We start from the raw sequence: 25,849 nt of genomic DNA, 5'->3' as shown, positions 1-25,849 counted from the left end.
AATAACACTGTAGTCTTTTCTCTTGGGACCTTCCTACTGTGATGCTGTTATTTATTTACCAAATAAACAAACAAGTGAGTGGACTGAAGGCACCAGACTGCTTAAAGTTTTCCTCTTGTTTTAAAAGAGAAGGAAGGTAGCTGTTTATAAATACTGGGGCATTACCATCACTCTCCCTGGTTCAGAATGTCATCACTGGGTTAATTTAGCTCTGACAGAAAATAAACAAACAGATATTGTTCCAATACCTGCATTCATTTCTTTGAACTTCTGTTTGAGCTCAGTGGGTGTCAGTCGGTATTGGTCGAGACCGTCATTCCAACAGATCTTGTCCAGAACCTGCAGGTCACCACCGACCAGCCAGTCCCCGCTTTCCATCACCATCTGAAATAGGAGCCACAGTGATCGTGACGGTGAACGCAACACAAACATAAACCAGATTTAAGACACCGCTCTTTAAAAGTCTCACTCTGTTGGAACCACTCCAGGGTGAATTCAAATAAACCCCTCAGTTATTACCCAGTTGCAAAAGGACAAAATGAAATAAATCAAAGTCTTGGTGAGTTGTTAAACAGCCAACAAAACTCTGCTGTGCTTTCCCCTCAGCATTTGTTAATTTCAATAACAGACAAAATCAGATTGCATTCCGCAACGAAACCTGGGGATGAGCTCATGACCACAGCGCAGAGAAATTTTCCCCTCGTGAGATTCATCCAACAATGTCACCAAAGTGCTCAGGAAGGATCCAGGCAAAGGCTGCTATTGTTTCAGGCAATATCTTCCACCTGCTTCCTGTGGCACTTTTGAGACTGTAGCTAGAGTTACTGAAAGCACTGGCCTGCACATTGTTAATGTGATACAAAGTGACAAATTTCAGACCAAGCAGCAAACGCATCACAGCTCCAGCATTTAGACTGTGAACTGAAATAAGACCAAAAATAAAAATGAAAACAATAAGTGGACAAAAAAAAAAACCTGTCTGTAATTATTTTGTTGACATGTAATTTATCATCCGAGTACGCTTTGATATCCATACTTTACAAACACACTGATTCCAGTTTGAGCTGGCAAGCTATATATAGAAATCTGAATCTTGTCAGCAGAGGAGTGTCTACGTGATGCGATCAATAACCACCTGCCCTCAAGTGCTCCAGCTTGTCTGCTGCTCACCCGATAAAAGTCACAACATACGCTTTACAGCACTGATAGCACTGAACAATAGGATAGGCAAATCACCACAGATTTTGCCAACATAAGTCAACAGAAAACAAAACGTCTACAAGGCTGTATGAAAGCAGGAGGTCTAAATCTGCGATGTTTACCCATTATAATTTCTCTATGACTTCATTTGTAAAAGGGGGCCCTAGCCAAATAAACCACACCATAGCTTCCAGTGCCGTGGATTTCATGTCTGAGTGACAGACAGGCAAACAGGAAGCGTGTGGATTAACAACATGTTCCGTGGAGCAGAAAAGAGCCTGGATCAGAACGTCGTAGTCATGAATGAAGGAGTGTGCTGACAGATTGGTTCTGGTGTTGGGAGTTAAACATTCACTCGTGTATACATACATACATTCTAATGAGTGAGAGCTTAATTAGAGCAGGCTGAACACATGATAAGTTAAAGTGGATAAAGAACGACGGTTCGGGAAACACAGAGCATGTGGCATGTGCCTAAATCCAGAAATGAGACATCAGGTGTTGACACTAAGGAGTCACGGCATCAATTCATGAAGCCTGCAGCTTCTAATACATCTTAAAACACATTACCATGCCAGACTCCATTATGAATAAAGTGAAAGAAGGAAATCTTTGAAAATTAAAAAAAGAAAACTGCCAATAGTGGTGCGATATTAAGAGAGCTGTTAAGCCAGAGGTTAAAAGTAAGTCTGACCCAAGAGTGCAAAATCACTAGACACCACAAAGACTATTAATTTTGACTTAAACCTTTGCCAATAAGCAGACTGCACTAATCCACAAAACAGCCACTTTTAAAAGTTTACTAAGGTGAAATTAAAAACAAACTGTGTCACCAACACCAAAAATTTCTGCTGCTTTCCATCAACCCATTGACACTTTAAGCCAGATCATTTCAGGACATTAGCACACCAGAGCGTCTACCTGAGCCCCACAGCGCTTGATAAGAGACACATGGAAACAATTCCTCGATCTACTTGGAGATGGGCTGGGTGAGCAAAAAGGTGGAAGCTGGCAAATGAGCAGTACAATCTCAAACACATTTAGTTGAAGGCTGAGCAAGAGACTCTGGATCCAACTATAACACCTGCAATATGAGGGTGTACCAAAAAGATCAAGTGATTACACTGGGCGTCCTGACAGACTGAGAAAAACTCCACTCCTCCGCCTATTCAGTCTTTCCATAAGCAATGCGCAAAGGCCAGCTGGGATCTGTGTTCTATCAGTGCCGAATCCAGGGAGGCAGTTTGCTTTCACATGCAGCATGTTTATCACACAGTACTCTGAGACAGACAGTCTGGAGCTCTGCAGATGGTCTTCAGTAGTTTCGCCAAGGCTCAGCTTCTATACCATTTCTAACATACTAGCCCATATTGTAAATTCAATCTTCCCAGCAGGAGAGAATTCATTTAAAAAAAATGTTTAAAAAGCCTGAACAGCCAAGGAATGATCTTTGCATTTGTGCCTTTTTTTTTTTTTTTTCATAAAACATGTACTAAATGTTATGTGTATGCATTTAATAGTTGAGTGGTTCATGGGGTGTGAAATAGTTCTGGATTGAATTATGAAAGTCTCTTCATCTCTAATATGAATAGTTACACACTAAAACTTACAGGATGGTTAGCCTACTGTAGAGCTCTCAGTCAGAATGCCTAGATTTTGCAGCCTATCATTCAATCCAGACGGACAGGCTAAAAAAAAAAAAAAAAAAAGACTGCACGCTAATCTGAGCTCTGTTTTTGTTTGTTGATGGGATATTACTTTTGGCTGTGAGATAAGAAACTGTGGAAGTCAAGTGAACAGGGTGTGTATCCCACATTGTTCAGGCTACCCCTGCTGGAGAGCAAGTGCTAGCTGTCTATGGATATTTGGCTTATGTCTTCTTAAAACAAACCGAGGTCACCCTTGCTTTTTCTTGAAAGTGATGCCATCCCTTAGCTAAAGCACCTGGTAGTGACAACCCAAGCTTCATGGGGTAGCCTTTTTTCTTTTGACTGTGTGCAATATGAGGATACCTGCACGAATAGTACAGGTGCAGTCTATTGGCACAGGCCCTGGAAAATATCAACAGTTTTACAAATAGTGAATGCATTTACCGTGTGTATATTACACTATTTCACTTCCAAGGAAACAGTGTTGAGTGCCTGACGATGGAAGAAACTGAAGTTCCACAATAAATTTTGAGAACTGCTATAAACATCAAGAAGTAAATCGAATTAATCCTGGCTGCTATTGGAGGTGCGTTTCACCTGTCTCCACTGGCATTTATGAGACAGCCCCTGGACTTACTGACTGGGCTGTGCGATGCTGATGTGATACAAAGAGACAATTTTCTACAGACTAAGCAGCAAACACAGCAAAGCTCCCGTGCCGAGACAGAAAGAACCAAAACAGAAAGGCCACAAATGAAAAGCTGAAGATGACAAAGAGAAAACCATGTTGCTTATTTTGTTGATATGTAATTTATCATGTGAATATGCTTTGATATCCATACTTTGCAAACACCCTGATTTCAATTTGGTCTGGCAAACCATACATACAAATCTGAATGTTGTCAGCAGCACGGGTGTCTACGTGAGGCGATCAATAACCACTTGGCTCTGTTATAAGATGTTTTCGGGATCATGTTGTGATTTGTTTTCCACACTCTAATTACTCCAATCTGTCCACTGCTGACCCGATAAGAGTCACGAATGATGCTTAACAGCCTTATTCTCTGGAGAGATCAACAGCATAGGAATGTCTGTATTGATTTTCCTAACAAAAGTGAATGGAAAACATGATGTCAATGTGGATAAATCAAAGGAGGGGGCCAACATATACATACGTATCCACTCTGTTTAACCCTCTTAACTGCCCCATAATTTCACATGTGAACACAGAGTTAGCCAAATAAACAGCCACTACAACACCACAATTCAAATGAATTCTAGACATTGCCAATATCCCGCCCTGCTTCACTGAGCAAAAACTGGAAGGTTGAATGCACCACTCCTCACAGGCACTGACCTTGATGTAAGGGTGGTCCTTGCAGGTGGTTCCCCACTGCCGAGCACAGCGCTCTTCTTTTCGATGTTCGTAAAACTCGGGATTACGAAGGATGGCCACTCGCCTACCCTCGTAGACCAGGGCCATAGCTGTCGCGCCATCCAAACGCTCTTTATCTGAAGTTGACACTGGCAGCACGATAGGCACAGAGAGGTTGATCACGCCACCTATGGGGTGAAAAATGCTGATTCATGGAAAAAGAAAGAATCCACAATCCGAAATAGCCTGAAAACATTTCAGATCATTTTTCTCGTCAAGGAGTTCAAGTGTGTCCTGGTCAACTGAATTATTGATGAAGCTATCAGTGTTAATAGTTTCCCGAGGGAGTTTTTCAGTAATTACAGGTGTTGTAGAAACCTTGTAAATGACTGATTTTACTTTGGGTTTTTGATAAATTTGGAACAAAAATTCTAAAAATAGTTTTAAATTGCCAGAAATGTAAATTGTATCTGCTTTAAAAATTTTTGAAAAGTCCAAAGACACTAAGATTAGGCAACACACAAAAGGCAGGTTAAAATGCCCAGAGACTGGGAATGTGCAACAAAATATCCCGACCATTCTTGTAAAGTATAACGTTGTACGGCTTCAGGCTAAATGTGGAATATATGTTTCAACCACTGAATACAGTGAATCTTCAAGGCTGCAATTTAAGAAGCTGGAGAATAAATATCCTTACTCTACACTCTACACTGAGTGAGACCCTCTCTCACTCATGAGTTAATCCGCAGTCTTTTGCAGCATTTATTTCACCATGCACGTTGATGAAAATATTGAGACCAGCACGTTTTTCACAGATCAGCTAAAAAATATAAAATAAAATAAAAATATAAATTAAAAAAAAAATGTGTAACTGTGACTGCTGCTAGCCCCAACTCTCCCTGGACCTTCCTTTGGTCCCCTCTGTCACAAAGTAGAGCTTACAGATGGTTCCAATAAAATGCACACACAAGCCTGCCAAATGTCCAAACGAGGGAGACACAAAATGAATATATTGGGGTTTCTGTTTTGTCAACTACTTGATTAGCAGAACTTTCAGTTCTATGCTTCCTGACCAGTTTTAGCATAAATTGTGTGTAATCAATCCTCCAACTGTCAAACCTCTGGAACATGGTGACAATGGGAAATGGCTGTGTGTAGTGTTGATCAATGCACAAGCTTTGTCCTCCACATTCCAGTCCTCAGGACTAACAGCAAAGTGACTCATAACTTCTAATCTATACACAAACTTATACAGCATGCTTAAAATATGTGTAAAATATGAATATTGTGAGCATGCATAAATACATTTACTATCCACTTCATTACATACGCCTTGCTAGTACTGTTTTGGATCCCCTTTGCCTTTAGAACTGCCCTAATTCTTCGTGGCACAGATTTAACAAGGTGATGGAAACATTCCTCAAAGATTTTGTTGACATGATAACATCACGCCGTTGCTGCAGATTTGTCGGCTGCACATCCATGATGCAAACTTCCTGTTCCACCTCATCCCAAAGATTTAGATTGAGATCTGGTGACTGCCGAGGACATTTGAGTAGTGATCTCACTGCCATGTTCAAGAAACCAGTTTGACTGGTCATAACAGGATGGTCAGCAACAACATTCAGGCTGTGGTGTTTGAATGATGCTCAGTTGTTACAAAGGGACCTAAAGTGTGCCAAGAAAACATCCCTCAGACCATTACAAACACCACCACCATTATGAACTGATGAGTAGACACTTTCATGTTGTTTATACAAAATTCTGAGCACATCTGCTTCAGGTTTCCACATTCAGAGATGCTCTTCTGCACACTTTGGTTGTAATGAGTAATTATTTAAATTACTGGTTCCCTCCTATCAGCTTCTGAGAGAACTGCCACTCACTGGATATTTTCTCTATTTCAGTTCAAACAGAAAGCTATTTTCTGTTTTAGGTAATTATTGTGTCAGCATTAAACTCCACCTAATGCCCAGCCGCATGTTTAATGAGTTTCCTGTGAATATATAATAATCTTACCATCCAATAGGCAGTCAAAATGAAGACATTGCAAAAACTCTCTCTCTCTCATGAAACCATTGAGAGGAGTGGCCCAGCCTTCAGCCAGCACCTGTACCCACTGCATGTCCACCTGAGGATTAAACAGTCACATACATAAGAGAAAAGGTAAATCTATCAGAGGATACTTGGATAACAAAACGATTATCATTTAGCTTTACTTATTAAAACGCTTTGTGATATTGAGATATTCACCTTCCCAATCTGTACAGCAGGAAGTGTCTCTGCATCAGCTTTGGCCAGATCCAGTTTGTTCTCTTGAACGTACAGCTCTTTCACTTCATACGAAGCATCGACAGGAACTATATCCTGCAAAGTTTAAAATCAGGATATCAAATTAATAGGTATAAAGAAATTATTCCAAAACATCACACATAATGAAGATGCTGGTAAAGGAATTTGTGCGCATATATATATATATATATATATATATATATATATATATATATATATATATATATATATATATATATATATATATATATATATATATATATATATATATGAAACAAAGTGGAGATGCATTAGCATCAACATCCACACAAATGTGATACTTTCCTGCCATCTAGTGGCTCACAGAAAAACAACAGCACTGTAATGCATTAAGTCTGAACTTATAGGCTCCAGCTTAACCTGTGATGGTGGTGTAAAAGATGAGGGAGCTAATTGGTAGAAGAAAAATAGCATCAGCACCAGATATTTCCTCTCCTCACCCTCTCCTGAAGAAGGTCAACAAGCTGCTGTATGCACTCATTCACGTTGCAGGAGTCGGTCTTCAGCACCAGCTCTGGTGCCTCTGGCTTCTCATACTCCGAGTCAATGCCAGTAAAACCTGATTACCAAAAAGAAAAAAAAAAAAAAAAAGCACAATCTGAGCTCTGTTTTGTTTTTAAATAAAATATATTTACACCTAAGCAGCAGGTTATTTTTTCCTATTTTTATATGTTTGAGATGAACACAATATGAAATACAGAGCTCCAATTTAAAATTCATACTATTAAACACATCTGTGTGATAGTTTAGTTGTCAAACAGATCGATTAACCTGATAAGCTGAATCAGATCGTTTCTTATTTCAGTACAAACAAAATGCAAAAGCAAGGAAATGAGGTAGATTGAACATATTTCACAAGCAGTAGTCAGACTGTTGAAATATGTTGCATGCTTGTTTGCCTCCTGACCTAAAGAATAGTTGAGAGCACATTTTGAGCCAACATTTTAGCTGTAAAAAGGTACATGCATGAAGTGTTTCACACCAACCATACACATAACATACAATCATACAGGCAGGTAAAAAATACAGAAATGTAATATATAAATTCAAAAATTTATATCACTCAGTTAACATAAACCTCGTGAGCTACAAAAACAAGATAAACGAGTGAGCGCAAAGCTCACGCTTGGTGCAGAACTTACTTTTAAAGGAACAGTATTGTATTTTCTAAACATGTATTCTTTGTTCATTTTAAATATACTTTAAGAATTTTGTGGCGCAGTAAAACTCTGTAAAGAGTAGCATGCTAGATGTTTACTGTAAACATGTAAGTGTAGATCATAGATAATAGGTAATGATTTGTAAATAACTGGACATTAATAAGTTGAGCTTATAATAAGATGTTATACTACATTATGATATTTTATATTTTATACATTTTGGAGGTCAACTTGAAAGAAAGCCTGGTGTAAAATGTAAAAGTGAGACCAGAGGTCAAATGTGACATGATATTTGGGTGCAAATTATAATGTTATAATTACAATTCCCATATATCATTCCCTACATGCCAGTCTGTTGTCAATACAAACAATGAGAGTAAGAAACATAGTTTTCATAAATAGCTCTTTATACTATTATCATTTTGACCTTGAAGGAGAGGTCAGAGGTCAAATGTGACATGATTATTTAAATCTTTATATGGTACTTTCTGTATGTCGACAATACCAGCCACACTTGTAAGACACACAGTTTCTAAGTTATAAGTCTTTTTAAAATGTTTTCTACCAATTAATCATTAAGTGGACCTTAACTTGAATTCATTTGAATTTAATTGACCAAAATTTATTGGACTCTTGACATGACGCAGCTCTACATCTGTACAAAGTTTTTTCTGAATTCATCCAAAATATTTCAGTGCCCATGTTTGCAGACAGAAATACACATATGCAAACGCAACCAAAAAAAAAAAAAAACTTCCTTGGAAGTAATCATACTGTACCTGTTATCTCCCCTGCTCTTGCTCTCTTGTAAAGCCCCTTCACATCCCTCTGCTCACATACGTCCAGTGGGGCATCCACAAACACCTCAAAGAAAGGTAGCCCAGCAGCCTCATGGATCTTTCTGGCATTGAGGCGATCCTGATGGATGATAATAACATACAAAACTATGTATAAATAGGAAAGACAAAAAGTGAGAGCAAAACTTAGCTTGGTGTACTGATGATGGTGACAAATTAAGAGCCTAATTTACTGAAATACCACTGAGATCTAGGCACACTTCTCATTGTCATCATCTCTGTGTCTCATTCAGCTAACGCCTTCTTTGAGGAGCTACTCACCCTGCTGTAGGGAGAGATGAAACTGGCGATGCAGACGAGCCCTGCATCAGCAAAAAGCCGGGCCACTTCAGCAATACGTCTAATGTTCTCTTCACGGTCCTCTGGGCTGAACCCCAGGTTTTTGTTAAGCCCCTGACGGATGTTGTCCCCATCAAGTGTGTAGCAAGGGATACCATGACACACAAGGTACTCCTCCAGAGCCATGCTCACTGTGGTCTTCCCTGCACCAGACAAACCTTTACACAGAAGAAAAACAAAGGGTTAAACTAAGAAAACAATGACATCTTCATTAAGTCCAACTTAAAATCTCTACAAATAACATCTTTCAGCCTACCAGTCAGCCAAACAGTGCATCCTCTAAAGCCTCCTCTTGTGCCCACAACCTGCCCACGCTTGTTTCGGCTTACATGATGAGCTTGATAGGTGACATTAGTTGCCCGTTGCATTCCCTGAAATAATACAGATTTAATGTAAAGTCAGTGGAGTGAATACAAATTTTAAAGAAAAACTATTATTTGAATTATTTTCAACACCTTAGATTATGGGATAGGTTAATTGGAAAATCCAAATTGCCATTAGGTGTGAATGTGCGAATGAATGTGAGTGTGAATGGTTGTCTGTCCCTGTGTGTTGGCCCTGCGACAAACTGGCGACCTGTCCAGGGTGTACCCCGCCTCTCGCCCTATGACAGCTGGGATAGGCTCCAGCGCCCCCCGCGACCCTGAAAAGGATAAGCGGAAGCGAATGGATGGATGGATGGACCTTAGATTATGTCTTAGGCAACATCATTAGAAGACATAGCATAAATTTTCACTGCTATGCAGATGACACCCAGCTCGATCTGTCCATGAAGCCAGATAACACACACCAATTAGTTAAACTGCAGGAATGTCTTAAAGACATAAAGACCTGGATGGCCGCTAACTTTTTGCTTCTTAATTCAGATAAAACTGAGGTTATTGTACTCGGCCCTGAAAATCTTAAAAATATAGTGTCTAACCAGATTCTTACTCTGGATGGCATTACCTTGGCCTCCAGTAACACTGTGAGGAACCTTGGAGTCATTTTTGACCAGGACATGTCCTTCAATGCACATATTAAACAAATATGTAAGACTGCTTTCTTCCATTTGCGCAACATCTCTAAAGTTAGAAATATCCTGTCTCAGAGCGACGCTGAAAAACTAGTTCATGCATTTATTAGGGCTGAACGATTATGGAAAATAATCTAATTGCGATTTTTTTGCCCCAATATTGCGATTGCGATGCGATATGCGATTATTTTTTAAGGTCTTTGTCTTCTGTATTATTAAACAAAGACAAGCAATACATCATATAGTATGGCCAATACTATATTACATTAATTTTAAACTGTTCTTTCCTGGAAGACAGACCTCTGTTATGATGACATGAGGTGATGCATGAATTGATGACTGACATTTTTATTTAACTTCTTCAATCACAACAGTATATTTGAACATACACAATAGTTTATTTTTAGCTTACAAACATCTGAGCATAAAGTGCTGACAAGGAACCCTGGTGTAAACATTAAAATGAAAGTCAGTACAATGTGCAGATTGCAGAAATATACATAAACAAAATCAGTGGCTTTACCACACTCAGTTTTTCGACATCTGTGAACTACTAGACAGTCATTCAATTAAAAAATAATATTAAATAAATAAAAAATACACACATCTTACTGATCTCTGCAGTCAGTAACATTACACATAAAGTGCAAACATAATAGCAATTGTATAAACACACACACAAACACGCCTTTAAAATTTAAAGGTGTGAAATTGGACGGTCTAGTTCTGATTAGCGTCACCGCTGTCTCGGTGGAGTTTAATAAACTCGGCCGTTTGCTTCTTGCTATCTAAAATATAACCAGACACTGGTGTAAATTCTCGACTGTCTCATACTTCTGTTTAATAAGTTTTCTGTTTGACGTTTAGTCAGCTGTGTGAAAACCAAGGAGGAACCCACCCGGGGGATTAATAAAGTTTTATTTTATCTAATCTAATAACTTTAATCTCAGCCAAACCGATTTACTCACGAACAAACAAAACACTGAAAAAAGCCCAACAATAACATTTTTAGGTTGTCTAAGTGACTTATATATTACGTTTAACCCGAGCAGCGAAACTCCGCGGTGATCTGAAAATGATGTGCCGGGAGTTGTGCCGTTCTCGGCCGCATCAGTAACCCTCGAGCTCCCGGCTAGCTGTCGAGCTGGTGGGTAGCAGACGCCTCTGAAAACGTCGAAGCACTTTTGCAAATATGGGATATCTTGATAAACCGAGCAGATATTTGATGTTTACACAACTACTTTCTCGCCTGAAAATATTTTAAAAGTTTATTTTGTGACCCAGAAAGATTAGTATGAGTAATTTTAAAACTTAGTAGCGGCCGCCATTGCTGGAAACTGGAGTTTGGCTGGGCCGCGCTATGAATTCTGGGATATGGTAGTAATTTAGACAGCCTTCGGCGCGTCGCTGTGACGTAATCGGTCTACAAATGCGGCCTCAGGAGGATGCAGCCCATGAATTTGGACATGTCCAGAGTATAATCGCAGCCTTTGCGGTTAGAAAATTGCACTTGATCATGTCGCGATATTATCGCAAATGCGATATATCGTTCAGCCCTAGCATTTATTACTTCCAGGCTGGACTACTGTAATTCATTATTATCAGGATGTCCTAAAAACTCACTGAAAAGCCTTCAGCTAATCCAAAATGCTGCAGCAAGAGTCCTGACAGGGACTAGAAAGAGAGAGCAGATTTCTCCTGTTTTGGCTTCCCTTCATTGGCTTCCTGTTAAATCCAGAATTGAATTCAAAATCCTGCTCCTCACATACAAGGTCTTAAATAATCAAGCCCCATCTTAGCTTAATGAGCTTGTAGTACCATATCACCCTATTAGAGCACTTCGCTCTCGCTCTGCAGGCCTACTTGTTGTTCCTAGAGTATTTAAAAGTAGAATGGGAGGCAGAGCCTTCAGTTTTCAGGCCCCTCTTGTGTGGAACCAGCTTCCAGTTTGGATTCGGGAGACAGACACTATCTCTACTTTCAAGATTAGGCTTAAAACTTTCCTTTTTGCTAAAGCATATAGTTAGGCCTTAGTTATGCTGCAATAGACGTAGGCTGCCGGGGATTCCCATGATGCATTGAGTTTTTCCTTTCCAGCCACCTTTCTCACTCACTATGTGTTAACAGACCTCTCTGCATTGAATCATATCTGTTATTAATCTCTGTCTCTCTTCCACAGCATGTCTTTTATCCTGTCTTCCTTCTCTCACCCCAACCGGTCGCAGCAGATGGCCGCCCCTCCCTGAGCCTGGTTCTGCTGGAGGTTTCTTCCTGTTAAAAGGGAGTTTTTCCTTCCCACTGTCGCCAAAGTGCTTGCTCATAGGGGGTCATATGATTGTTGGGTTTTTCTCTGTATCTATGAAGCGCCTTGAGGCGACTTTTGTTGTGATTTGGCGCTATATAAATAAAATTGAATTGAACTGCAGAGCAGGAGGTAAGGATGATTTACATTATTAATCAATGCAAAAACTTTCCTAATTTACTAAAAATGGTGTGGTCTCAGAATCTCATCTCTGCTTTTCGTGGATGATGTGGTTCTGTTGGCTTCATCGGGTGACTGTTCTTGTTTATCCATTATTATTGTTGCCACATGTTAAGCTGCAGCTACAGGATACACACTGCTAGTACCATGCTGTGACAGCGCTGCAACAGTGTGTGACATTCAAACCAGATAAACCTGCGACACACCTCCACCTCGCTTCATTTTGTCCACATTTCCTCTCAAAACTTCTTATTTCATCTTGAATACATCAGAAATTTTTAAAGATGAAATATTCATGCTGCAATTCATTTCCCGGGTTGTCAATCAATCCAGTCCTTTTCAGCCACTTCAAATATCTCTACACGACTGTGGCATTTTATACTTGTTGCAATTTCTGCTGCCCTTTTGGCTAGAAAGAAAGGTGTTAAGATTGTTCTTTCTGGCTCAAAATAACTTTATAGCATTGATGTTTGAGACATGTTTGACAGATTATAAATTATTTGCAGATTACAGATGACAGATTATTTAGGCAATTATTTAACAATTCAGAAGCTTTAATAGAAAATTTCGGGTTGTTGTGTTTTTTTGAAATTACATTGTGTGTTCAAATGTGGAAGACGGTGATGAATGACAATACTGTGCTGCAGCGTTATGTAGCAGAGAAATTACACAAAGAAGCACAGCACAGTCTGCCTGTACCACCAAGGTAATGTTATCACACCTGGAAATGCTGTAACTCAAATCAGTCAAAGCCCCTGCATTCATTACCGGGGGTGGTAGCAGCTGATTCGTGATTACTTTTATTACCCAAAGCTTTACTCGTAAGACTAGCTTTAGCTTGCAACTAACGTGTGACAAAAGTGTCGCTAACTAGCTTACTGAGCCTGTTAGGCAGTTAGCTCAGAAGAAGCAACTTGTTTGTGGATGTGGACGGATATAATGAAACGGTGCGTTGAATTAACACATCTTGGGAGAGAGAAAAAAAACTCACCCAGCTTTCAGCAGTGTTGGTTAGCTTCTGTTTCTTGTTCGAGTTGCCGAGAGTCTCCATGCCTGGCAGCAGTCAGCAGCTAATTCAAACGGTACCTATTTAGAAAAATAACCAAAAAAAAAAGCAAATACAACACCTAACCCGGTTTATTTACTTGTAGAGGTATCTGTTCGTGGGTCAGGTGCGTCTAGCGGATGGAGGAGACCGGAGCTGAGCAGCCTATCTAGCGCAACAACCGGGAAGAGGTATTTTTCCAAGCTGCCACGTCACCATCGAAGAAGTGACGCGTTTCCTCCGTCTTTGGTTGGTTCCAGAAAAACTGACCTGGTGTCAGTTCTGCTTCGTCATCGTTTCCTTTCGCGCAATAGCTGACTCGGAGACGTAACTGATCCGCAACCTGCAAGTGTGAAAATACATTTAAAAAAAAACAATGTAAAAATAAATAAATAAAAGTAAATAGATGTTTTCGAGGAGTCATTTCAAATATTTATGTTTAAAAAAATAAAATAAAATATGTAGGTTATTATTACCAACCTGGTCATGTGTGTAATTATACAAATAACAGCGCTGGCAACTGGAAAAAAAGAGGGGTTTGTAATTAAAAAGGTAAACTTAATAAAAATAGAACAGCTATTTGCAGTTGCAATCAGCTACAGGGTGGTGCGTACGCTGATTATAGGACTGCTGGTGTGATTTGAAGGGGATGCTGGGCAGGAAGCTGCTTACTGAGGCTGAATCAGTGTGAGAAATACGCGCAGCATCAGGGAGGAGCGCTCCCTCAAAAGCGAGCGGCTCTGTGGCGTAATGTAACAGACCAGACCGAGAGGAGCGGCGAGCAGACAGCAACGGGGATTTAAGGAACTGCAACTCCGGGAAGAGGCCCGAGCAAGGCAGGTATGATGCTATGAACTGTGCAACATGTGAATCTAAATACAGAGAGATCGCATTCTCATCGTTAGCCTATATGCTGGCTTAGATGTGTTTAAAAGGCTACAGTAATTGTGATGTTAACAAGCTATGTGGTGTTGGAATAAATGAATATTGCTTTAGTGATGACATTTAACTTTTCCCCCTTTTCTTGTTTACAGCTTTAGAAATGTACTGTAGGTATGACTCCTAGTAAACGTACGTGGACTGTCTCTGATGTTGTATATAGTATAGGTTTCATTTATTTGCATATATTGATGCAAAAAGTTATTTTCCGTAGATCGTTTTGCATGAGCTGGAAGGCTCCGCTTTTATATGACGATGAAACATCAGGTGACATAGGCTGCAGTGAAAAAACCAAGTCCACACAATGCAAATTAGGCGGCCTATTTTTGAAGTATACAAAGTAGTTTTGGCCTCCTTGCACCCTTGGCCTTGCTTTAATTCTATTTTTAATAATTCACTTCTCTGTTCCAAGTTGCATTAGCTTTGACTTGAAACGACAAGGCTTAATTACAGGACGTGTAATGACCTGTTGCCCCACCCAGTAGCCTTGTGTTTTAACCTAGTGTTTCAAACTGTGTGTGGGGCCACTGTGCTACACCCCAAAAGTAAACTTCAAAAACCAGCTGTGCCGCACACATCACATGTGACAGACTGCCACCCTCTTATATATATATGGGAAGCTTGGGAGACACCCAGTCCCAAACCTGACATTACTGCCAGAATCCACCCCAAATGTGGTCAGGCAAGCCAGAAAAGTACTCTGAGGCTATTTTTACATGTGCTCTGTGGAATAGGATGTGTTATACCAGAAGTAAAACAACAATGGCTTGTTCTGTTAGTAAGAAATTAATACTTACGTGTCTCGGTGAGCAAACTGAGATGTTAAACTAGTGCTGTTTAGTAGTCGTGAGATCTATTACAGGACAGAAATGTTTCAAACATTTGCTCTGTGATTAACATTATTGGGATACCATGTTTACTAGGAGTCAGGGAGAGAGATACAGCATAGTATCACAATATTTATCTTATTGGATAAAGTAAATACTGTCAAAGCTTAGCTTTAAGGACGTTATTTGCAGTTGACAAAAGGTGATAAATCGCAATATAGGTTATTGCTATGCTCCGCATATTGCAAAATTTAAAAACAAATGGCAGTAATAAGATATCATGAGTGAAGTATTGTAAATATTAAATACTGTAGCGCCGGGTCTCTGATGATTCGCACATCTATCATCTATAGATAGATATGTACATGTTGTTAATAACTAATAGTTTACAATAACATCGTTTATTCTAAAGAAGCTTTCTTACATTTTTACAAACTTTCATTTTCCCTTCATTTTGATTGTATTTCTCTTACTTCCCAACAACAGTCATCTTAAAGTTTTTTGTACTATAAAGTAAAATCCCTACATTCCCCTGTGAGTAAGCAGTCAGCAATGGTGGGGAGGAAGAACTCCTTTTTAGCAGAAGCAAACTCAGAGAGGTGCAGCAATCTGCTGTGACAGGCTGAGGGGGAAGAGAGAAAAAAGAGGAGAAGAAATGTTCAGCACATCATTGGAAGTCCCCCAGCAGTCTTACCCTGTAAGAGCACAACTAAGGGATGGTTCAGGGTCACCTGATCCAGACTAAACTATAAACTTTGTCAAGACTTTTTAAAGGCTAGTTTAAGAAGTAGAGAGGGTGTCTATCTACCCTATCTGAACCCATTTGACATTTACTTTACTTATTCTCTCTTACTTGATGTTACACATTTCAGCAACAGAGAACTCAGTTATTTTTACTTTATTATTTTTAGTTAAATTAATTTAGCTAATAAGAGTTTATGTCACACATTTTGTTACTTCACACATTATGAATTTGTATATTGACCGTTGCAAAGCGAGTTTGTTTGGGGGCACAGGTACTTCTGAGGCTGAAGAAGCCCAGTTACCCATTAATGCATCAATACTTACAATCAGATAAATATTAATATTAATAATTAACAATTTGGGACCATTTATCTGGAACAGCAAAGACTTGAGATATGAGAGTGAGTAAATACTTAAAGAGTATTTAAACATTAATTCCGTTTGCTCATAATATTTATCTGGTTTTATCTAGGCATGATGTTGAAGGCAGTATTTCTTTTACTTCCAGTATTGAATTTTTACTCTGAGTCTGTAGTATTTCTACTCTTTTTAAAGAGCAATGAATTATTGCTATTCCAGCTACCAGTACTAACTTATATTAATATTAATTATTGTTGTAGTGTCATTATTGTTGTTTTTGTTTCCATTATACATCAGCAAATACCTTGGGAGTTTCATCAATAAGGGAAACTGGTATAAAAATAAAAACAAATAAAATATGTAGAGTTTGCTGTAGATACCCCCGTGTGAATGATTAGCTTTTTTTCCCATCATTGCAAGCCTATCTGGACATTTCTTTTTTATCATAGATTACTACTACACACAGATTATTACAAAATCTCAACTATATGAGATACTTCTTTAACACATTTTTGTGTTCATGTCCCGAAACAGTAAAGCTAAAACTCCAGAAATGCTTTACTTCTGAACACAGAGAAGCGTTTTAGTAACTTCATAACATAAAGTTAACTCCCTGGTCTCGTCCCTTCCTACAAGGCAGGGCCGCCGCTTTCCTTTATTGAAGGCTAGCTACATGATGCACAGACAGAAATGATTGGACAACAAGGCAAGCATATCATTATGACAGGCCCAAAATGGAGTTGAAAGCCTGGTTCCCCTGGAGTAAAATACAGCCTTTGAGACAACTGAGTGACTTGTCTTGAAATAGCTTGGGTGAGTACTGGCGGCCAAGTTATCCATCATGGCTTGTGACCATGTGGAATAGTTTTTTGATGCCAGGTTTCCATCACCACCCATCCCATGAGTGTTCTGGTGCTCTGGCCAGTGGGAAAATACTGTCCTTGGCACACTGGGGAGGGAAGGGGACAGGAAAACGGGTCCGCTGACACCCGTGTGCAGTGTATATAGTGCAATCGTCTAGGAAACAGAAAACCACATAAAAACATGTGTCACAGATAACAGCCCCCCTTTCATTCTTATAACAAACAAACAAACAAATAACAACAACAACAGCATTTAATATGTGTTTGCATTGTTGTTTATTGACACCTGAGACTGCTTTAAACTAGAATGAATGAATAGTTCCTTAGGGTTTGTGCTCAACCACACTGCCTCTAAATGATACAGTGAATCACGTCTTGCATTATACCAAACCAAAAGATACATAAAGCCTTGTCACTAACATTACGATGGTCTTATAATGTTTGCTTTGTCGTGTTGACCTTGTCCAGAGTCTACATTTTCATTTCATTTCATTTCATTTTCATTTTTCATTTATTTCACACTTGGTACAACAGATCAAACAAACCAACCACACTTTCTATCAACAAAGCACTACAACCATGTGTGAAAAGGAGCAGGAAGAAGAAAATATTCTTATGAAACCCTGCCCCCTATCTACAATCCAACTTATATTACAAGTGGGCACCAAAAATCAGGGAACAAACTAATATTAACATTTCTCTCCGGTCCTAACCCAAACCAAACAACAAATTTACAATCAGAATATACCACTCCACATAGTAACAAGGAGAAAAATAAAATTAAATAAATAAAACAAAAAATTATAAAGTTGCAGGTTATTTTTAGTGCAGTGTTTAGTGAATATTACCAGACAGGCTAAAGGCTAAAGGTAGAGCTCACTTTACTTAGAAAATAAATGCAAGAAAGAGAGGACAAGGGAGGTAATGACTGATTGGGGGAAATTATAGTACTACTGTGGATAATTAACTTTACATGTAAAGTTCAATATAGTTTACCCATCCGCAGGAGCGATGATCGAGTCTCCTTGACCTCTCAGCAACTTTTAATCATCATTAGTTTGTGCAGTACAACCAGCCAAAGACAATGAAACTTATAACTTCCTTTCTGTACTTCACACATTACAATATCATGTGAAGTGTGACAGATCGTGAGCCAGATGAGTCAGTGTCTTTGACATTCTGGCTTCAATCAGACGGTGAATTCATACATCGCGTGTCGCTAATGTGACTTGGTTATTTAAAAGTGAAAAATGCCGTTAAATGATTAAAAACACATTTAATGTTAATCCAGGACGATGACCACAGACTAAACTCGGTAGTTTGCATAACTGTGATGGACTCTGGACTCTTGTATTTGTGGACGCTGCTATCTTAGGTCCTGGGTAGCAGCCGAAATATTGTGAGGGAGAAAGAGACGGAACTGAAAGAATTCCAAGCTGAAATATATGGGATCATTTTTTAAGAACCAAAGATGGTGGAAAAATGTGACTTCCAGAGGGTGAAAGTTTTTTCAAGACATGCTGTTTTATGTTCCAGTTAACCACTGAAATGACAGTAAATTTAGCTGTAAGTGAATAACTGTGTTTAAACTTTCAATTTGGATGCTTTGTTTTAATAGAGCTTACTTCTAGCAGCACTTTAATCCTTTGAATGTAAGAAAATGATGTTCTTTACTGGGACTTGCCAAATTCCACATTTATGCTAGCTTTACACCAGCTAAGGGCTGGAAAGCAGCTGTGATAGGTCAGGTAACATCTGCTTTTATAGAGCAGCATCCAGTTGGCTAAATCCACAAAGAGAAGTAAAGTTTAGAATCACCAGTAGCAGGTGAGCTGACCAAAGCCTGTCCATGAAGATCACAAATCTACTGGAGCTCATAATACAGATTTTTATGTGACTTATTTGTGCTGCACAGCAACACCAGAATTTAGGGTCCCCCCAACCTCCAACTGTTAAATCCCACTATAACCCTTTATTATAAACCATTAAAGCCTGTTAGACTTTGTGTTCTTCAGACCTCCATCAGTTACATAACACAGACTGAATCCTGTGTGGGTTAGTCAGAGGGCATTCTGCTCTAATGCTTTCTCTCCAGCAGTAATGTTTTCCTCAAAATTGATCCGAGGAAACTGATACTTTGGGTAGGCCTCCTGTATCCAGCCACGCTCTATTTCTATCCCATGTTTTATCCTACTGATAGGTTTCTAAGTAAACATAACATCATGTATGTATCCCAGATGACTTTTATTGTGATGCATTTCAGGGCTGATTGCAATAACCTCCACGTCCATTAAAGGAGCTGTTACCTTTTGGATGTCAAAGGATGAAAATGATCAGTGCTGTAGTGTACTCTCACAGTCATTAAGTGAAAATAGCCCAACAACAAACACTTCACTAACTCTTCTCCAGTTTTGCAAACAACAAGGTAATGTTTGACCATACACTGACTGGAATGACCATAGCAGTTGCTCGCTGAGAAAAAAAAAATCTACAGCAGTGTAATGGAAAGACTTTAGAAGTACTAAAAAAAAAAAGGATGATTGAATGTCCAAACAGAAAACTGCCTGAGTGCTTCTGGTGAATGTCCAATAAATGGAAAGTATAACTCGCAGCATTAACTCATACAACCACATTTGGCTTTGTGTCACAAACTCCAAAATAGCTTTTCAAGATTAAAATGGACGTTTTATCCAGTGGAATCCAAGACTTTGTGTCAATAAAACATTCATGTCTTCATTGATTACTCCTAAAATAAGGAAGAGCAAAAATAAACGTAAACCCGAGTGTTTTTCAGCTCTCGTTACTTGTTTGTACTTTTCTGTCTTGTACAAATGACAGTTGCACACGCTTTCCGAACCTAATCGCTTGTCAGTGTAATCCTTTTGTTTTCTCTCATCACAGCTATAAAGCCTCAGCCCAGAGCCACATTGTCTGTGCATGGACAGTGCAGGCACCCATGGCATCACAGGAGCTCGTGGATGCGAGAGACTCAGCCGCTGATAATACGAACCCAGGAATGGAGGGTGCCGCGGTGCCCAACGGCGGTAAAACTTGCCCCGTCCATGCAGCGGGTGGAGAGGATACAAAGAGGAGCTTTCGGAAAGGCATAGGCAGGCATAATGATTACGTGAAGATCTCCCTGCCGGAGTCCAAGGTCAATCGTCTGCCTATGGAGTGGTGGAAGACAATAATCGCTTTCTTTTATGCTGGTTTTAATTTGGTCCTGACAACAGTTGTAATCACAGTGGTCCACGAGAGGGTTCCACCCAAAGAAAGCAGCCCGCCCCTCCCTGATAAGTTCTTTGACTATGTTGACAGAGTCAAGTGGGCATTTACAGTAACAGAGATCAATGGGATGGTGCTGCTGACCATTTGGTTGATACAGCTGTTCTTCTTTAGATACAAGTAAGAACCAACAGCATTAACTGTATGTTGTTTTCTTTTATTTGTTTTCTCGTTTCAATTTGTTCACGATTGCTGTGTATACTGTATGTGACAACCAACCCTTGAAACTTGTCAGTGATCTGCGCGTCTGCATGTGTGATGAACTCAGGAAGTTCATCAGATTACTGAGCCTTCTGATCAAATCAAAATCATTTTCCGGCCGTTTCAACACTGGAGTTTCCTCTTGTATGGCTGTTCATTTAGAAAGCAGTCTTTGTGATTTAAAACTGAGTACAGGCTAAGTACCAGGCTATAATCATTTTAATCCAGCTGAAAAATGATGAATTTACATCATGTAGTCTTCTACATGAAATTACTTGTGGGAACTAAGACATAATTAAATTGACAGTGCAAGTAAAATCACAAGTTTTACCGTCACGGCTTAACCTCAGTTCAATTGGCTGAACAGGAGCTATCATATTTGATGCGTTGATTGATCATACGGAGTTAAATTGCCTCCAGTCATTAGCATTTTGTATACTTTGATAGATTTTTCATTTTTTATCAAAGAAGTTTACCTTTTCACAATTAATACCAGTGACTGTAAAAACTGTATGTATCAGGCAGACGCCATCATTTATACCTCTGTGTCACACTCTCTTCTTGTAGGTCAATAGCATGTAGACGGTTCTTCTTCCTCATTGGCACCCTGTATTTGTACCGCTGTGTCACTATGTATATTACCACCTTGCCTGTACCTGGCATGCACATGACCTGCGCTCCGAAGGTAAGAAGCATGCAAGCATCAGAGTGTTACTCGTCATTTCTCGCCTGTGCACTCTGATGCACTCTGGGACTAGTTGTCTTGCACAGCCACTCTGGAAAAGCAGCTATAAAAAAAAGAAGTCATTTTAGGTTTTTATTGCCTTGAGACATCAACAATACTGAGGTGCATTAGTGTCTGAACAAAAACATCTGCTCCTGGCAGTTGTTTTGGTTGGATACTGCAAAAAGGTTTGCAGGTTAGACAATTTAGTAGTTGTTCTTTTCCTAAGAATTGGGAATGTTGTGGATTGAGGGTCAAAGCTGTCAGCTGTCTTTAGGAAGGGAAACATCCTGCATAATTTGAGCAGCAGGTCTAACAGAAAAATCTAATTTACATTTACATTTATTTAGGTGTGGTTGTTGGTACTTCCTGGCTTGTGTAGCCACTAGGTAACAAAAGCTCAACACTGCGATTAGCATCGTGGAGCACTTCTGTTGTGTTTTGTACGTGTTTTGGAGTTTTTACGTGCTTCGGAGTTTTTACGTGTTTTGGAGTTTTTACGTGTTTTGGAGTTCGTACGTGTTTTGGAGTTTGTATGTGCTTTGTCTCTAGGGGCCACCGTAAATATACTTCTATTTATTCACTCCACATAAAATGTAAAAAATATATCACATAATATAAAAACCAACTTTTTACATTTCAACTTTTAACTATTTACATTTTCAGCTTTTTTGGGAGAATTTATCCAATATTTTATCTATCAGAAAATATACACTCATTGTTAACTTTGTTGGGTACACCTAGCTAGGATCAGGTTGGACCCTGTTTTGCCTTTAGAACGGGCTTAGCTCTTCGAGGCACATATTCAACTGGAAACATTTCTCACAATTTTTCATCCACATGGACTAGATAACCTCACACAGATGCTGCAGATTTGTGAATCTTGTGTCCCACCACATCCCAAAGGTACTCTGCTGGATTGAGATCTGGTGACTGTGGAGCATGGTTGAGTGTAGTGAACTCACTATCACGTTCAAGAGATCAGTTTAAACGCCAAATTCTGAACTGTCTGAGAAATTTAGACTTACAGACCAGGCAAGATTTTTCCAATCTTCCGTAGTCTCAGTTTCCTGTTGTTACGAACAGGATGATCTACAGCACTACGAGAACAATGGTCTTTAGTGCAGTAGCCAATGAAGTTGTAGCGCATTCGGAGATGCTCATTTGCAGTCTTTGGTTGTAGAAGGCGGTTATTTAAGTTGCTATTAGCTAGAAGCAGTCTGGTCATTCTTCTCTGACCCCTGGCATCAACAAGGCATTTTCAAAAAAATCCTATAGATAGTTGTGTGGAAAAGTTCCAGTGGGTCAGAAATTTCTAAAATACTCAGACCATGCCATTTGGTCCTATCAACCATATCATTTAATCACCTTTCTTCCCTATTCTGATGCTCAGTTTGAACTTCAGCAGGTTATCTTAATCATGTATACATGTCTAAATGCACTGGGTTGCCTCTATTTGATTAGAAGATTATACATGGGTGTTAATGAGGAATTTAACATGTGTACCTAACATAGTGAATGGTGAACATATATTAATACTAATAATAACTCTCTTTTTCTAGGTTCTCAAATGTGAAGATTAGCTTATTTTTCCATTTCACATTTATTCTGTAGTGAAAATAATTCCTCTGTCTCAATATTACCTCTGATCCTGTGTTTATCTCTCTCGTTACATCATCAGCTTCACGGAGACTCCCATGCGAAAATTCAACGAGTCCTGCGGCTGATTTCAGGTGGAGGGCTTTCCATTACAAACTCCCATCTCCTGTGTGGAGACTTTCTTTACAGTGGGCACACTGTGATGCTCACGCTCACCTATTTGTTCATTAAGGAGTGTAAGTACTCAAAGTAATGCTTGTTTGCTTCCGTGTGTGGGAGAATTTATGGGATTTCTCTATGAATAATACATGAACTACATTGGACTCATTCAGCTTTTATGAAATAGAGCGCTTTCTTAGCAGGAGCTAACAGGCTACATATAACTGACAGTTGCTGATTTGTTGCTTGCTTTAGTGTTTTATTAAAAAGTTTGACCACAAAAACAATCAGTATATGTTTTATTTTAAAGCCGTGTATTTCTGGATATGTACTGTATTGGTAACTAAAGGTTGATAAAAATGTGTTTGGCCAAAAAAAAAAAAGGGGGGGGGGAGTCAAATGTTTCAAAATAGCATGTGTCTTAGTTTTTACTGTTACTAAGATTTTACTTATGGAAGCAAAATAAATAAAGTCAGAATTTTAGCAGGACAATGAAGAAGCTGTTCTGAGATTAAAGTCACAAGAAAAAACTGCAACCATACTTTTCAGCACTTTGCAAGAGCAGATCAACATCATTACATTCAAAGACATTAGTGAGGAGGTGCAACAGTATACTAGATGTAAACAGTGGTATCTTGGCATTTGTCCATTGCAATTTGCTTCCTAATGAACAAAAAGCTACCATGTCATCCATCTCAGTATATTATTCTGAATAGTAATCTCTCTTCAGGCTCTGGATGTGTATGATAATATGGTGATTCCGGTATAAAGGCCCGTTATTTCATTCTACTGTAAGCAAAATATGCAACATGCTGTATCTTTGTGGTGTGATGATGTTAATTCAGCCTTGCAAAATGAAGCAAAGATGTTCTTTGGTGGGAGGAAAACAAAAGCTTCTCCCAAGTTAATTGCTTTAAATTCACGGAATATGAGAGATCTTTTTAACCGAATACTATCCATCACCCTTGGCTCTCTAATGTTTTCCTACATTATCTTTGATAAGACTTCAGTAAATTGAAAAAACAACATTTTACAAATAAATACTGACAGCAATCTTGTCTTTCCTGCTTCCCCCGAAGACTCGCCGCGGTCCTTTTGGTGGTACCATCTCGTTTGCTGGCTCCTGAGTGCTGTGGGCGTGGTGTGCATCTTGGTGGCTCATGAGCACTACAGTGTGGATGTGGTCGTGGCATATTTTATCACCTCCCGTCTGTTCTGGTGGTACCACACCATGGCTAACTTACAGGTTTGATCAAAAGACACAGGACTCCTCAAGCATGGAGGACTGTTTTCCTAATGGCACTGGGTCCACTTTGTTGTGGGGGGCAGTGGGGAGCTATTAGTTATTACTGCTTTTGTTTATAGGAAATGATATATATTATTATATATGCTTACAATTCCTCAAGTATTTTTAAACTGTGCCAAAAGCATCTGGGTGTAATTCTATGTCATTGCACCATTACAATGATACATTACACCCTCTAATGGACAAATTTTAAGCACTGTTGATGGAATTGATTAATATGCTTGGCACACTGACCACAATTTATTGTTGTTTGGCTCAAGCATTATGCTTTCTCCCTTCAGGTCCTTCATTCATTATATATATATATATATATATATATATATATATATATATATAAATTTTAAACTGGAAATTTCAAGTTACTTTTCTCAAAATTTTGAGTTAATAACCTGAAATTTCGAGTTAAGAAGTCGAAATGTTGAGAAAATAACTCAACATTTCGAGAAAGTAACTTGAAATTTCGAGTTATGGATCCTTTTTTTTTGTGGCGGAAACGGGCTTCATAGACATCAGACAATCTTCTGTCACAGACATTTGGGTGACATAATGATGTTACTCTAATGTGAACTTTTTTTCGGTCTTCTCTTCAGACCCTGAAGTGCTCACCCAATAACTACCTCACCAACACCTGGTGGAACCCACTCTTTAACTTCTTGGAGAGGAACGTCCAGACCGCAGTGCCGTGTTCATACAGTTGGCCCATAGCCTGGCCTCCTTCCTGCCTGAAGAATCCCTGTAAGAAGTACTCCATGGTACAGAGCACACGAGAGGAGTAATATGACCCGGATATGGCAGCAGTGTTGCTCGATAATCCACCGAGGTGGTATTCATTCATCAAAGTCTTGCCTACTGGGCAGAAACATTGATACCAAATGTGTAGATACGAGTATGTCTAAGAAGATAATCATACCATCTCTGTTTGTTGTCACTGTGATTTATTTATAAGTTCAAGTCCTGTAAGTTGGTTTTTTTTTTTTTCGTAAATGATAAAGTTGATTTTGCTCCTGGTCAATTTCTTTTGATAAATGGACAGTTTTTATGATGCCTACTTGCAGTTTTGTTGCAGTATTTCATTTGGTATATGTACATTTTGTCAGGGTTTCTCTCATTGTGATATTAATGTGCTCAAGTCACAAGGTGCCTTAGTTTGTTAAATGTCTATAGGTGTACCAAAGCTGCCATTATCAGTCTAGGTATATTTGGGGTTTTTTTTCTCTATTATTATTAATTTTGTATTAATTTAAGTAGCATTGACTGTGTATCCCAGCTGTAGTCTTATCATTGTAACTTTGTATTAAAATGTACCCTAACCAAAGCATAAGAGTGTTGCTTTTATTTCACTGAACACTTCATCAGAGGAGATTGTTTAAAAACTCCAGGTTAACAGAA

At 39.1% G+C, this 25,849-nt stretch overlaps 2 protein-coding genes across 4 annotated transcripts in view; one reads left to right on the top strand and one right to left on the bottom strand.

Annotated features, from left to right (window-relative positions):
* papss1 (3'-phosphoadenosine 5'-phosphosulfate synthase 1) overlaps positions 1-13,696 on the bottom strand; it is a 22,154-nt gene extending 8,458 nt beyond the window's left edge. Inside the window, exons 1-10 of one of the 2 annotated variants that reach the window (XM_086295545.1) lie at positions 13,400-13,696; positions 9,367-9,554; positions 9,168-9,282; positions 8,834-9,069; positions 8,495-8,633; positions 6,996-7,114; positions 6,478-6,591; positions 6,244-6,355; positions 4,207-4,412; positions 249-384 (exon numbers count right to left, since the gene is read on the bottom strand). In XM_086295545.1, the coding sequence (XP_086151671.1) occupies positions 249-384; positions 4,207-4,412; positions 6,244-6,355; positions 6,478-6,591; positions 6,996-7,114; positions 8,495-8,633; positions 8,834-9,069; positions 9,168-9,279 (1,174 nt within the window). In that variant the 5' untranslated portion in view covers positions 9,280-9,282; positions 9,367-9,554; positions 13,400-13,696. The remainder of the gene's footprint in view (positions 1-248; positions 385-4,206; positions 4,413-6,243; positions 6,356-6,477; positions 6,592-6,995; positions 7,115-8,494; positions 8,634-8,833; positions 9,070-9,167; positions 9,283-9,366; positions 9,555-13,399) is intronic. The other variant, XM_086295544.1, reaches the window with a different exon arrangement.
* sgms2a (sphingomyelin synthase 2a) lies at positions 13,114-25,849 on the top strand. Of its 2 annotated transcripts, none has more exons than XM_086295547.1 (6): positions 13,114-14,289; positions 20,088-20,591; positions 21,240-21,357; positions 23,078-23,231; positions 24,234-24,400; positions 25,051-25,849. In XM_086295547.1, the coding sequence occupies exons 2-6, from the start codon at positions 20,143-20,145 to the stop codon at positions 25,234-25,236; spliced, it is 1,074 nt and encodes a 357-aa protein (XP_086151673.1). In that variant the 5' UTR covers positions 13,114-14,289; positions 20,088-20,142; the 3' UTR covers positions 25,237-25,849. The 2 variants fall into 2 exon arrangements, with proteins under 2 accessions (XP_086151673.1, XP_086151672.1); XM_086295546.1 differs by having other exon boundaries at positions 13,115-14,293; positions 25,051-25,847.

The sequence above is a fragment of the Aulonocara sp. 'chitande type north' Nkhata Bay genome, linkage group LG6 (genome assembly GCF_057382095.1).
Source record: "Aulonocara sp. 'chitande type north' Nkhata Bay isolate Kocher_YH1m ecotype deep benthic linkage group LG6, A_spYH_male_GT1.1, whole genome shotgun sequence".
Lineage (NCBI taxonomy): Eukaryota > Metazoa > Chordata > Actinopteri > Cichliformes > Cichlidae > Aulonocara > Aulonocara sp. 'chitande type north' Nkhata Bay.
This window is presented reverse-complemented; position numbering and strand designations above follow the sequence as displayed.